This window comes from Octodon degus, unplaced genomic scaffold (genome assembly GCF_000260255.1).
Source record: "Octodon degus isolate 3935 unplaced genomic scaffold, OctDeg1.0 scaffold00010, whole genome shotgun sequence".
NCBI lineage: Eukaryota > Metazoa > Chordata > Mammalia > Rodentia > Octodontidae > Octodon > Octodon degus.
This window is the reverse complement of record NW_004524586.1, coordinates 10,368,957-10,381,926: the sequence shown is the minus strand read 5'-3', so window position 1 is coordinate 10,381,926 and position 12,970 is coordinate 10,368,957. Positions and strand designations below refer to the sequence as shown.

At 54.2% G+C, this 12,970-nt stretch overlaps 1 protein-coding gene across 1 annotated transcript in view; it reads right to left on the bottom strand.

Annotated features, from left to right (window-relative positions):
- The window catches only part of Stk32c (serine/threonine kinase 32C), a 50,037-nt gene that overhangs the window by 8,273 nt on the left and 28,794 nt on the right, over positions 1–12,970 (bottom strand). The window contains exons 2-9 of the mRNA XM_004625561.2: positions 11,715–11,866; positions 8,564–8,737; positions 7,584–7,621; positions 7,373–7,462; positions 6,669–6,772; positions 5,971–6,087; positions 4,740–4,865; positions 4,524–4,655 (exon numbers count right to left, since the gene is read on the bottom strand). Of these exons, the coding sequence (XP_004625618.1) occupies positions 4,524–4,655; positions 4,740–4,865; positions 5,971–6,087; positions 6,669–6,772; positions 7,373–7,462; positions 7,584–7,621; positions 8,564–8,737; positions 11,715–11,833 (900 nt within the window). The 5' untranslated portion in view covers positions 11,834–11,866. The remainder of the gene's footprint in view (positions 1–4,523; positions 4,656–4,739; positions 4,866–5,970; positions 6,088–6,668; positions 6,773–7,372; positions 7,463–7,583; positions 7,622–8,563; positions 8,738–11,714; positions 11,867–12,970) is intronic.

The following is a 12,970-nucleotide window of genomic DNA, read 5'->3' as shown; positions in this document are numbered from 1 at the left end:
GGCGGGCCAGGGAAAGCAGCGCCTCTGACAGGCTCATCGGGCACTAGGGCGGGCCAGGGAAAGCAGACGCAGTCACGAAGGCATCAAGGAACTGCCCGAGCACAAGCAGGAAGACAGATTTTTTTTTTTTTTTTTTTTTTTTTTTTTTTGTGGTAGCAGGAATCAAACTCAGGACCTTGCGCTTGCCAGGCAAGCACTTATTCCACTGAGCTATCTCCCGGCCCAAAGACAGAACTTTTAAAATGAACTAAATATCTGAAAACAGTGAGACAATTTTAAAAGGTGTAAAAGCACATCTTTTAAAAGGTGTTTTCAGCACCAGAAGGAAAAGAGGACAGAGCATCCGAAATATTTAAAGTAGCAAGGGCTGAGAATTTTCTGAAATTGATGCCAGATACCACACTAGGCATGCAGGAGGCTCAGTGAACAGCACGCAGGATAAGTGAGAATCAAAAAGTGGAGAGGGATCCATACCTGCGCACTTTCACATTTCAGAAAGCCAAAACCAGAAAAATCTCAAAAAGAAAAAATAAAAAGGTCAGAGGAAGAAACACTCCCAACTTACAGCCAATCAAAGAGTTACCTCAGATTTCTCATCAGAAACTACACAAAAAGAAAGTAGAATAAAATATTTAAAGCACTGAAAGAAAAAAACTTAACTTGAGAAGTCATAGCCAATGAAATTATTCTTTAAATGAGAAGCAAAAGAAAGACTTGCACAGATATATATAAAAAACAGAGACAAATTGGCACTAGGGAGATAGTTCAGGAGAATAAGTGCTTGCCTGGCAAGCTCAAGGGCCTGAGTTCAATCCCCTGTTCCACCAAAAAAAAAAAAAAAAAAAAAAAAAGGAGAAAAATCAGCACTACAGGATCTGTCCTATAGGAAAGGTTAAAAAGAAGTTCAAACTAGGTGTGGCACAGTTGTAACACCAGTACTCAGAGAGGTTGAAGCAGGAAGGTCACAAGTTTGAGTTTAGAGATGAGAATCAATCAATCAATATTTTTTTTAAGAAAGGGGGGGGGCTGGGAATGTAGCTCAGTGTGCTTTGGGTTCAATCCTCAGCACCAAAAAACATTTCTTCAGGGAGAAAAGATGATGGAAGTTAGAAACTCAAGCTACATAAAAAGGCATAGTAGCGGGCGGGCCAAATAGCCCAGAGGATTAAAGCGCCTGTCGGGGTTCAATCCCCGCTGTAATCCCAGCTCTTGGGAGGCTGTAAACAGGTGGATCACTATGAGTTCGATCTAGTAGTGAGACCCTGAACATCCTGTAGACCTTTCCCTAAAAAAATATTTTAAAAAAGCATGGTATTAGGAGAATAGGTAGAGATTTTTAAAAATCTATTTTTGTTCTCAAATGATCTAAAAGATAACAGTTTACAATAATACTAGTAATGATGTACTGAATCACTATAGATTGCAGGTAAGTGAAAAGAAGGTTAGCAGTGTCCTGTAGGGAAGGAGCAGACTGGGGGACTTTACTACGCACCCCTCTGCTGCACGTGAGACGGACTTAGACAAACTGAAGGCATACTGCAATTTGCACAGCAAGCTCTCCAAATTTTAATTTTTTTATTTTAGGGAAGGGTCCACAGGGTGTTCAGGGTCTCACTTCTAGATCAGATTCCTAATGATTCTCCTGTTTACAGGCTCCCGAGCACTGGGATTACAGGCGCGCACCACCACGCCCAGTCTCAATCACATCTGGGCACGCACTGGGGGCGGGGCCAGCATAGCAGGCCCGGAGATGAACCCCCGGCCCCTGCGCCTGCTTGTAGGCGATTTAATCCACTGAGCTATTTGGCCAGCCCTAGTCCAAATATTTTCAAAAGAAGTACAATTAATGAGCTAAAACATGAGATAGAATACAATCATATTAAATAGTCAATGAAAACCTGAGAAGGCAGCATGGGAAAAAGAAAGAACAAATACAAGTAGCCAGTAGTAGCAAACAAAGTCGCTGTTAACCCTACAACAGAACGGCCCCTTTGGGCCGGGGAGATGGCTAAGAGGAATAAGTGCTTACCTGGCAAACACAAGGGCCAGAGTTCAATCCCCAGTTCCACAAAAAACCAAAACAACAACAACAACAAAACAGTAAAAATAAAAAAGGACTGGCTGAGGCCTTGGTGCAAAGGCTCTGGGTTCAGCCCTCAGTGCCACACACAGATACACACAGGTACTCGTACATGCACAGAATGGTCCCTGTAAGGATGAATGGTCTAAAAACATACCATATAGAAGGTATCATCAGGGTGCATTTGGAACGATGACCCTATTTGTAAAGGATCTAAGCAAGTATTTCTTCAAGAAGTGCCCACACAGCAGCCGGGTGATGCGCAACATTTAGTCAGAGAACCGTGAACCCGAGCCAACCATTTCACGCTCAGTACAACAGCTAACAGTGAGCAAACCAGGCAACAGCTCGAGGCGGAGCCAAGACGGAGACCGCAGTCCTCATGCTGTCGGCGGCGGGAACACCAAGTGGGGCAGCTGCTGCAGAACCGCGCGGTGGCCCCTGAAGGCGCAGACTGCACAGCGCGCCCCCAGAATCACCCAGGCGCCCGTCCACGTGAGGACGCTCGCAGAGGTGCGTTCGTTGCAACCTGGCACGTGACAGTCCCAGGGTGGAAACGGACCAAACGCTCACCACCTGAGGAAGGCAGACAAAAGCAGCAGGCCACACACCCATAAATAAAACACAAAGTAGAAACAGGATACTCTGTAGCAACAGACGAAGCCCTGCGTGGTGGGGAACGGCGGTGTGGATGGACCTTGGAATCATCATCCCGGGAGAAGAGGCCAGCACAAGGGACCACGTCCTGGAGAATTTCACTTCTACCAAATATCTAGAATGGGCAACTCCACGGAGAGCGAGAGCAGGTGAGTGCTGCCACGGGCCTCTGGCAGGAAGAGGAGAGGAACTGGGAATGATGCTGACATACGAGCTTTTTAAATGAAAAAGTTCCAAAATCAGATGGCAGTGGTGGATCCTCAACCCCAGGAATATGCTAGAAACTGGTGCATTACACACTCGAGATGGGTGAATTGTATAGTAAGTGAGTGATATCAAAACAAAGCTGTTAAACAAAACTCTTTCAGCCTTGAAGTTCTTAATTTTCCAATAGAATGCTGGGATTTTTTTTCTTCTGCTTTTCCAAACATCTCCCACCCTGGGATAAAAACGTTTGCCACGAACTGATCCAAGATGATGCTGATCCCCCAGCTACAGGTGCCTAATCTCACCAGTTCCTATCCACGGCTCCAGAGGAGGTCAGTGTGGCTAGCTGGGCTCTTCCTGGGTTCCTTCATGAGAATCTATGTCCCCATCCTCAAAGCCCTGGATCTGGAGATGCCTTCTGAGTGGAACTTAAATACTTAATCATGGCAAAGCAGAAGAAAGAACCTCTCAAACATTTGGTGACAGCGCATCACCCTGTGGCTCTCTACCTGCAATTCCACCCATAGACACCAGGGGCCAACAACAGTGTGGAAGCAAGGAGCATGGGAACCCAGACCTAAAAACTCTGAGACACTGTGGCATGTAGGGGATCTCCCAGCCCTGTGCCCCCATCAGCAAGGAGGAGACATATATCCATATGCTCAAGACCCATACAGGCTTGCCAGGCCTGGGGAGTCTGCCTAGGAGTTGGAGGCATGGTACCCCAGTGTGCTCTCCATTGGCCAGTCTCAGATCCGGGTGCAAGGGACCACTCTGATCATACCCACTGTCATCATTGTCACCTAAATCAACAGTTGTAACCACAGATGCTCTTTGCACATGAGCTATACCATGTTATAGGCTGAACAGTAACACCCACCCCACCCCTGCAAAAAAAAAAAAAAATGAATAGCCCCTAACCTCTGACATGGAAATAGGGTTTTTGTGACTGTCATCAACTTAAGACAAGGTCATAAGAGAGTAGGGTGGGTCCTGAATCCAACTGGTGGCCTTGTAAGAAGAGAAGCAGACCCCGGGACAACAGAGGCAGAGGCAGGAAGATGCATCCTTGTGCCTACAGATGCTTGGGACTGACAGCCCCACCACAGGCTGAGGGAAGCAGAAGAGTTTTCTTTCCCCCAGAGCCTTCCAAGGGGGCACAGCCCTGCTGACACCTTAATGAGGGACTTGAGCATCCAGAACCGGGACATAAGACAATTCCATCATGTCAGCCCCTGGCCCAGGATGCCCCTGCCCCAGGCATCAAGGCACTTGGGTGCCAGCATGCTGGACGCCAACACCTCTCCACTCCCTGTGCACCTGAGCATGTGGGCAAGGGCTTCCCACATGACTCCTCCCCTGCTCAGAGCTGGTGGTAACTGCTGAGCCTGCTTCAGGGGTGAGATGCTCAGAGGTAGCAGGAATGGAAAGGGAGAGGGGGTGCTGGGGCAGGTGGAAGGAAGCCGTCCTCAGGACTTGGGGAAGACCACCCGCTGCCTCTCATGACGTGTGACCTGGCCAGAGGCCCTGCAGAACACTGGGCACAAGTGGCAGAGAAGACCCTGGGCCCAGCACCCACCGACTGGGAGCTGTCTCTGCTGCTGTCCCGAGACTTGTTCTTGGCCAGCCGCTTCTTCTTCTTGTGCAGGGGCCTTGACTCCAGGATCATCTCCTCCAGCTCAAAGGTAGGGTCGCAGTGCAGACGGCCTTTCTGTGGAGGGAAGGGTGCTAAGCCTGCCAGGCAGGTGCCACCGGCCCTGGTCCGGACACCACCCATTCGGGTGCTGACGCTTACATTAGGCACGAAGCCTGGCTCCACCTTCTTCTCACTGAGATCGTCCCACAGCACGCTGGCCAGCGACGGGGCCGCCTGCATGTCCTGCAGACTGGAGAATCGGTGCTCGGGGTTCACAGTGAGCAGCTGCAACAAGGTCCGTGTCAGCTAGTCTCTGGGCTCAGTGTCCTCCTTACAGAAGAGAGGCCACTTATCCCAGCCCAGAGCACCCAAAAAAAGTATCTGTTAGGCCTGAAGACTGGAAATGCAGGCCAGCAATGTGACCCAAGGACAATTCCATTTAGCAGCCCTGATGACCATGGACAGCGAAGGATGGGCAGGGTGTCCTGCCACGATTTCCCAGCAGGGGGCAGCAGAGGCCTGGCTAGGGCTATCCTATAACAGTGCGTGGCGGTAACCAATGCAAAAACACTTCCAACCCAGCATTGAATCTCCATGCCTGGATAATCCCAGATACTTAGACTGGCCCGGGCAGCAGGGTCACGCTTCGCACCTCCTGCCTGCATGAGAACTGGCAGGCCTGGTAGGTGTAGTTTCTATACCATTCTGGATGTGTCTCTCAGACTCTCGTTTAGAAAGCGCCAGATACCATATTTAAAGATGGCTGTTCAAGTGAGCAGCCCCAGCCCAGTCCTGAATTGTGGATGGAAGCATCATGGGTGACGTCCCAGCCCCATGACCCTGCTCAGCTCATGTCCTGCCCACTGCTAGAGTCAAAGCCAGGCCCTGAGAGGTGCACAGGGGACTGGTCTCTCCTTGCCTGATCTTCAGGGGGACTGGCCAGACTCCCACAGAGGAGTGTCACAGAGGGGCCCCAGCTGACCCAGCCTGGCTCGCACCCACCCTCCAACACGTAGCATGCATGTGGCGTGACTCCCACAGTGGGTGTGCAAGTGTGTGCACCAGTGTCCTGACATGCAGACCCCTGTGAGGATTAGACAGGTGACAGTGCAAGTGACAGCTCAGTGCCAAGCAGGCCCACCATGAGAAAAGGATGGCACAGCCAGCTGCTGGATCTCAACACACACAGATGCAGGAGTCAGACATGCTCCCTTTGTGCGCAGCGTCTTGGCGCTGTTGCCTGGGGAAGGTGCTAGCACAGCACTAGTGAAGGGGTCTGAGCCCACAAAAAGGTCCAGCTGCCTGCCCTGGAAAGGGGGTGCTGCCCTAAGCTGGGGGGGCGACATGAGCAGTGTGGACCTTCTAGGGCATAGCACAAGGGGAGACTCACCTTCCGCAGCAGGGCCACCATCTCCTTGGACCAGGTGGGCAGGTACTGGACGCTCACAGTACTGAACAGCTGCACCAGCGACTCCACAGCGTTGCTCGAGTGGATGTCATAGGGCCTCTGTGGGCAGGGAGGCACTGTGCCAGGTGCTCTTCACCCCCACCACCTCCAGAATAGTGTCGGGCACAAGTGTCAGCATACTGAACTCCCATCCCCAAGTGCTGGCACAGCTCGGCATGTAGCTTATGACCACTGGAGAGCCCCAGGAGGGGGCACTGCACTGGCCAACCTGTGCACCACAGCCTGGACGCCCAGCTAGCTGGAAGGTGTAGTGCCCCCAGGGGCCGGGAGCTGCCCTCCTAAGGACTGGGGTCCTGTGGGATGGTTGGAGGGCAGCACAAGGCCCGGGGCACTACCCGCTTCCAGGGGTAAGAACACAGGAACACATGCCAACTTTGCTTTGTACCAACTTCTAAGGAGCCCTCCCCCATAGAAACTGCACTGACTAGAAAACCTACCACCCTTCATTTCTCCTTTACTTACTCAGGCACCAAGCATTCACCCAGACATTTCACTGAAAGCTTTAGCCCTCTCTGAGGGTGGGGGAGAGACTTGTCTCTCTTTGCCTCCCAGGTCACCCAGGTATATGGGAACAGCCAGTTGGGGTCTGGGGGCTGAGTGGCAGCCACAGAAGTCCGTACCCATCCTCGCAGCAGCTCGTAGGCCATCACCCCCACTGACCACCAGTCCACCTCGAAGGAGTAGCCAGTCCCACCGTTGACAAAAGAGTGGAAGATCTCCGGAGCTTTCAGAGAGGAAGGTGGGGAGGAGGGGATGGGGAGAGACAGACAGACACAATCAGAGACAGAGAGACCAACAGTCAGAGATAGGGAGACAGAGACAGAGAGAGAGACAGAGAGAAGGAAGGGGGGAGGAAAGAGGGGAGGGAGGGGGACAGAGAGACCAGCTGAGCTGGCCACTCTAATTAATCTGTGCCCTCATAGTCACAACCAAGCCTGGGTGGCCTCCAGAGCTAAATGGGAAGCCCCCCGAGTGGCTCTGTTCTTCCCCCCCTAGGGAAGGAAGCAATCCCCCTTCTAAAACCACCCCTGGCAGACAGCGCCTTGCACAGCCAGCTAGCCTGGTTCAACTGCAGCTTCCACGGCTCTGATGTTGGCGTGGGGGTTGTCTATCCTTATAATTCACAACTCTGCGATCCCCACATCAGATACAACTCTAAGGAGTTTGCCCCATCACTACTGCTGGGACTTGGACTTGGGGGCTTAGTGTAGGTAAGTAAGCTCACCGGCTATGGCCCAGGCCCACAGGGATGACAGGGGACAGGAGATGAGGGGTGGCCCACAGGGTGGGTAGGAGTGGCCCGGCACTGATGGCCTGAGCTTACCCATGTAGGGCTTGGTGCCAGCTAGTGCTGTCGCCCGCTCCCCGTCTTTTATGATTGTAGCAATGTTGAAGTCGGTCAGGTGTGCATGTCCTGTGAGACAGGGCCACAAATGTGACCATCCAGAGGTGTGCCCGCATCCCTGTATGGAGGAGCACCCCTCTGCTCCCCCTGGGGTGGGCCTCCCAGGGCACCCTGTACTCCTGCCTCTCACCTTGTTCATCCAGAAGAATGTTGTCTGGCTTGACATCTCTAGAGGGGCAAAGGGAGGAAGAACAAGGCCTGAAGCCAGCCTGCTGCTGCCCTGCTCTCTGGCACAGCGAGGTTCCAGGGTGCACATGCACCAGCCCAGGAGGCTTGGCTTGGTCTCCTCCACAGCACTGGGGCCTGACAGCCCTGTGAGGGCAGTGGCGGTCCCTGCCCACCCCTCTCCAACAGCACTGGGAGCCAGCTGTGGGAGCCTTCTGCTCCCACTTTCTGAGTCCCTACAGCAGAATGCTTAGAACTGGACACAGAAGGGCACGTGTCCCCTGAAGCTCGTGGGGAGCACAGCAGAGCTGCCTCATCCGGACCCCCAGGCTGGCCCCAGAGCCCCAGGGCTGCGCAGAAGCACCAGCTGAGCTCCAGCGCGCGACATCCCCACCTCGGCCCTCAACCTGCCCTGAGCCCCAGACGCATGGTTCGCACTCAGTGCCTGCCCATGCCTGGATCATGACCAGACAGCGGCATCCTCCAGGGCAGAGCCAGAAGAATCTGATTTACTCGATGCTAAATTACATCGCATAGATCTTTTCATTTGGTTCCATGGCTGCAGAATTTTAGCCTGGTTTCTAAGTCTTAATTTCAACTGCTTCCTAATTTCATCTGCTTCAATCAAGTGCTTGAATTCCCCCAGGATATGGTAGGTAGGCAGATGGGAGGCTGCAGTTAGCTAGTTCAGGGGGAGGCCGCCTCAGCACGCCTGGGCCTGGGGTCCATTCGTGAGGCCTATGGACCCTCTTATCTGGCCTCACAGAGGGTGGCCTGGATGCGGCCTGCCCCAGGCAGACACCAGGTGTGCAGCTGTGGGGTGGGCTCTGTAGCCAAGTGCTGAGGTCGGGAACAGACAGGGGTGGGGCAGGTCCCCTGGAGTGCTCGAGGTTGCTGCCAGCCCTGCCCACACCCACAGATGCCCCTTATCAGGTGCGCACACACCTGTGGATGATGTGCTGGCTGCGCAGGTAGTCGAGGGCCAGGGCCATCTCACAGATGTACAGCTTCACTGTGTCCTCAGAGAACTGGACATTTTGCTGCAGGTGATAGCGCAGGTCCCCGCCCAGAAGCAGGTCCACCACCATGAACATGTCCTCCTCATCCTGGAAGGAGTACCTGTGGCACCAAAGGAGGTTCTGGCATGGGTATGGCTGGGGAGCCAGGGTCCACTCCTGCCCACCTGACATGCAGTCCCCCTACTTTAGTCTAGATCTAAAATGGCCCTCAAAGCCTCCTGTATTTGGAAGGTGACTAGACTGTGCAGGCTGAGAGCTAACCTGCCGTTAGGCAGTAGGGTCTGGGTGGAAAAGGCAGTTCACCGGGGGGAGCGATCAGGAGGGTTTCTCTCTCTTCCCAATTGCTCCTTTATTCCCTCCGCTTCTGGGCAGCTCTGAGGTTTGCAGCTTTACCCTACCGACTCTCCCACCGTGGAGCTGCTACCTAGAACTGCCAACTACAGACTGACGCTTCTAAAGGCTGCAAGCCAGAACAGGCTTCTCTTCCATTAGGTCAAGTGTGCTGGGCATCTAAGCCTAGCAACAGAGACAGTGACTAAGGCACCTGTCTGAGGACCACAGTGCCACACCACATTCCTGTCACCCAGGTCCTGCCTCAGGCACTGACTCCTCCCTTGCTGAGTTGCCCTAAACTAGCACCTTGGGAAAAAGACAGAACAGCGCCTCCTGGAGGCAGCCCAGCTGGGAGGCCAGAGCTGCCGAGTAAGAAACAGAAAGAAGATGCACAGTGCCCGACCTCTGGCTGTCTCAAGCTGGTCAGGTTTTTTCCTTGTGCAACACAAGGTGTTTGTTTGCTTTTGTGGTACTGGGGATCAAACTTGAGACCCTGCACTTGCCAGGCAGGTGTGTGTGCCACCGAGCTATCTCCCCAGCCTTCTTCTGTAACATGGGAATAAAGACATCTACTTTGGAGTGTTGTTAAAGAAGGAAACGAGATGGTAGGTGAAATGCGTGGCACAGCGCTGGGCACTAGCTGGCATTTAATGGCCACAGTGATGACAGCGGTAGTGGACTGTGATGGTGACAGCAATGACGGTGGGGATCACCGTAGCAGTGATGGCGGCGGTGGTGGTGGTGGTGGTGGTGAGGTCGGGCTGGTGGCACTGATGGTGACAACGGTGATGATGCAGATCGTAGTGGTGGTGGTGATGAAGAGCACGGTGGTGATGGGAAAATAATACTCTAAAGACTCCTTCCACTTGGCAGGTTTGTGTGTGAGTTCTCAGAGGTCACTCAGTGTTTTCAATGACTGGCTCTTTCAAGAAATCATCCTGAGGGGCCGGGGAGATGGCTCAGTAGAATAAGTGCCTGCCTGGCAAGCGCAAGGGTCTGAGTTCAATCCCCAGTCCCACCAAAAAAGAGAAATCATCCCAAACACTCACTTTTCACGTGACAGCTCTCTACCTGCCTCACAAGCCTTCTCATGGGGGGTTCCTGGAGAAGGCAGTGTGGGGTGGGAAGGACACCAGGAGAAAGCCACACAGCAGGACTCAGGAGGCCAGCCTTCAGGAAAGGCTGACAACAGGGAGCCTCCTCCCCCTGGGGTTAAGGCAGCCCCACCCTGGGCGGCTCTGGGGTGGCAGGAGACATCACCAGCAAGGGCAGAGTGAGGAAGCGCTACAGCCTGAGTGAAGGGCAAGCCTATCAGCCAAAGAGACTGCTCACGGCCCCAAGCCAGAGTGCTCAGCCACGCAGATGCTGCAGATGCTAGCACAGGGGGCTGCAAGCACAGGAGGCCGCTGGCACAGAGGGCCGCTCCATCTCTGCTCCCTGAGTGACGGGGAATGAAGACAGGGAGGTCAGTACTGTTGTGCACAGCCGGGTGGGAAGGCCAGGTCCACAGCCTGTGTGCCTGACCACCAGACCATGCAGGGTGAGTGGAGGAGGGCCGGGGTGCAAGCAGCCCTGAGCCCCAGGAACAGGGAATCCATGGCCTTCTTCACAGAAGTCTCCACGCCGATACATCCCCATGGAACTGCAGGCCAGACCCCACAGCGAGCGCTGCAGTCCTGCTAGCCCACCAGAGCAGAATCACCCTGCATGAGGTTGAAGGTCTGACCAGGCCTGATCTCCTTGGCCACTAGGCGGCAAGGGCAGGGTGAAGGGCATTTGGTGTCCCTAACTTTAAAGCTTTTGCCATCAAAATAATGAAAATAAGACAGGCCACAAAGATATTGCCCTGCCCAGCCAGCCTTTGTGGCCTGCCTGGAAACAAAGAACAAGGAACAGGACCCAGTGGGTCTCAGTGGATGAGAACAGGGGCCACTCACAGAGGGAGACGAGGCCACAGGGCAGGCAAGGGCAAGGAGCTCTTTAGCCAGGGCAGCTAAGGCTCCACCGTGCCTGAGCCCCATGGCCTGGATCAGCACTCTTGTATCTGTCCACTGCCTGGAAAGGGCAGGCTCAGTCCAGTTCCACTGTCCCCTGTCACTGCAGACAAAGGCATGTGACACTATTCCTGAGCCACATAATGTGGTCTCTGGGAAATGGCCACTGTCTGTGTTAAAGTCCTGTATCCTACTGTGGTGGGCCCAGGTAATACATGGGCAGAGGGCAGGTTTGAGCTCTGAGCCAGTCCCCGAAATAGCTGCCCCCGGCACCCTGTGGAATAGAAGACATCTATTCTTCGTGATCCCCAGTGGGAGTCAGGTGCCTCCTCTGCCTTTAGCGAGGTGGGCTAAAGGATGTGCAGGGCCTGGTGGCAGAAGGGCACCTGAGCCTCCCAAGACTGCCGGGTCAGGGTTCTCCCCATGCTCCACGGGAAGTCTGGGAACCATGCCCCTCTGGAAGGGCATTGCAGAGCACAGCAACGAGCAACAAGAGCAGTCAGGGAAGACCCCTGAGTCAGGGAGAAGAAACTCAAGGTCAGCCCCTAAACTCGCCACCGGGAAGCGTATCTCCATTGCTGCCAACCCTGGGCTTCTGGCAGGCACAGGAGGGGCGAGGAAGGTGTGTGGGTGCCAAGGCATCCCAGAGCCATGAGACCACAGCAGCACGGTGTGGGGCAGACAGGAGAGGCGACGGCCCCTGTCCAGCTCCAGCAGCAGTTCCTCCTGCAGCAGGTGGGCTGAGCTCACCAGAGGTTCACCAGGAAGACATGCTCAATCTCCTGCAGGATCTCCAGCTCGCGGAAGACGTTGCGCACCTCGTCGCGCTCGATGCACTGCTGCTTGTTCATGTACTTCATGGCGTACATCTTCTCCGTGTCCCGCTTCTGCACGATGCACACCTGGGGGCGGGGGGGGGGCATCTCAGTAGGACGGGGCGGAGAGCTGTGGTTCCCTCCACCAGGATCTGTCCAGGGTGTCCCTTATGCAGTACCACAAGGGTTTTCTGCCTGGCCCACCTCCCCTGTGTACACTCAACACTGCCCTGCCTCCTGTGACCCCCGGAAGTCCTGCACAGACAGAGACAGGGTCCTTGGCCTCACTCAGCAAAACCGTCTCAGGGAAGGGATCCAGGAACAACCCTGAGTCAAGACAGGACCCAGGCAGGTGCCTCCAGGGGCGGCCCTCTACCACTGCAGGTTTCTCTATGGACACAGGACAGCCTCAGAAGAGTCTAGCCTGTGTAGGACAGAAAAGGCCCTGCAGCCGACCATGACCTCCAGCCTGGAACGGGAAAGGCTGTGAACAGGCACCATGTGCAGGCAGGTAAGGCCCAGCCAAAGGGCACCGGGCATGAGCCCAAGCACAAGACAGGCTGAGCAATGCTGGGTGCCCTGCACTGGTGCACTGGCCCCTTACCAGCCATAAGCTGGGTAGGTACCCTGCCTTCCTGAGCCCCAGTACCCCCTTCCTAGGACCCAGATAACTGGGGTGCACATGGCTTGGACTGTTTGAAAATGCATGAGAAAATCTGCTTAGCACAAAGCAGTGTACCCAGAAAGCCCCTGTCAAGCACAGGGCTACTGTTCCCTCCACAAGAACCCTCTGTGATGACAGGGTCCCTGCACAGCCCTTAAGATTCAACGTCCTCTAATCATTTAACTGTCACTGTCAACGAGCAGAGCTGACACTGCTAATACACCTCTAATTGCCTGGTGAAGAGGGACAGGCTGAGGAGCAAAGTGAGAAGCACTCAATGAGCAGAATCATGTGCCTGGCGTCCCTCGGGGCCAGGGAATGTCAATCAGAATCACAGAGATCTCCAAAGGGAAACCAGGAGGTAAGGCATGAAATCGGGGCCGCAGAACCAGTATCCTACCCCTCCTCAAGTCAGGAGGAGCATGTCAGGATGGGGGACTCAGGTTACCAGAGCCATTTCTGAGAGTTTCTGCAATCCGTGGTCTCCAGGAGGACTGGAGGATGTGGATGGTTCTGGGACTGCAGGC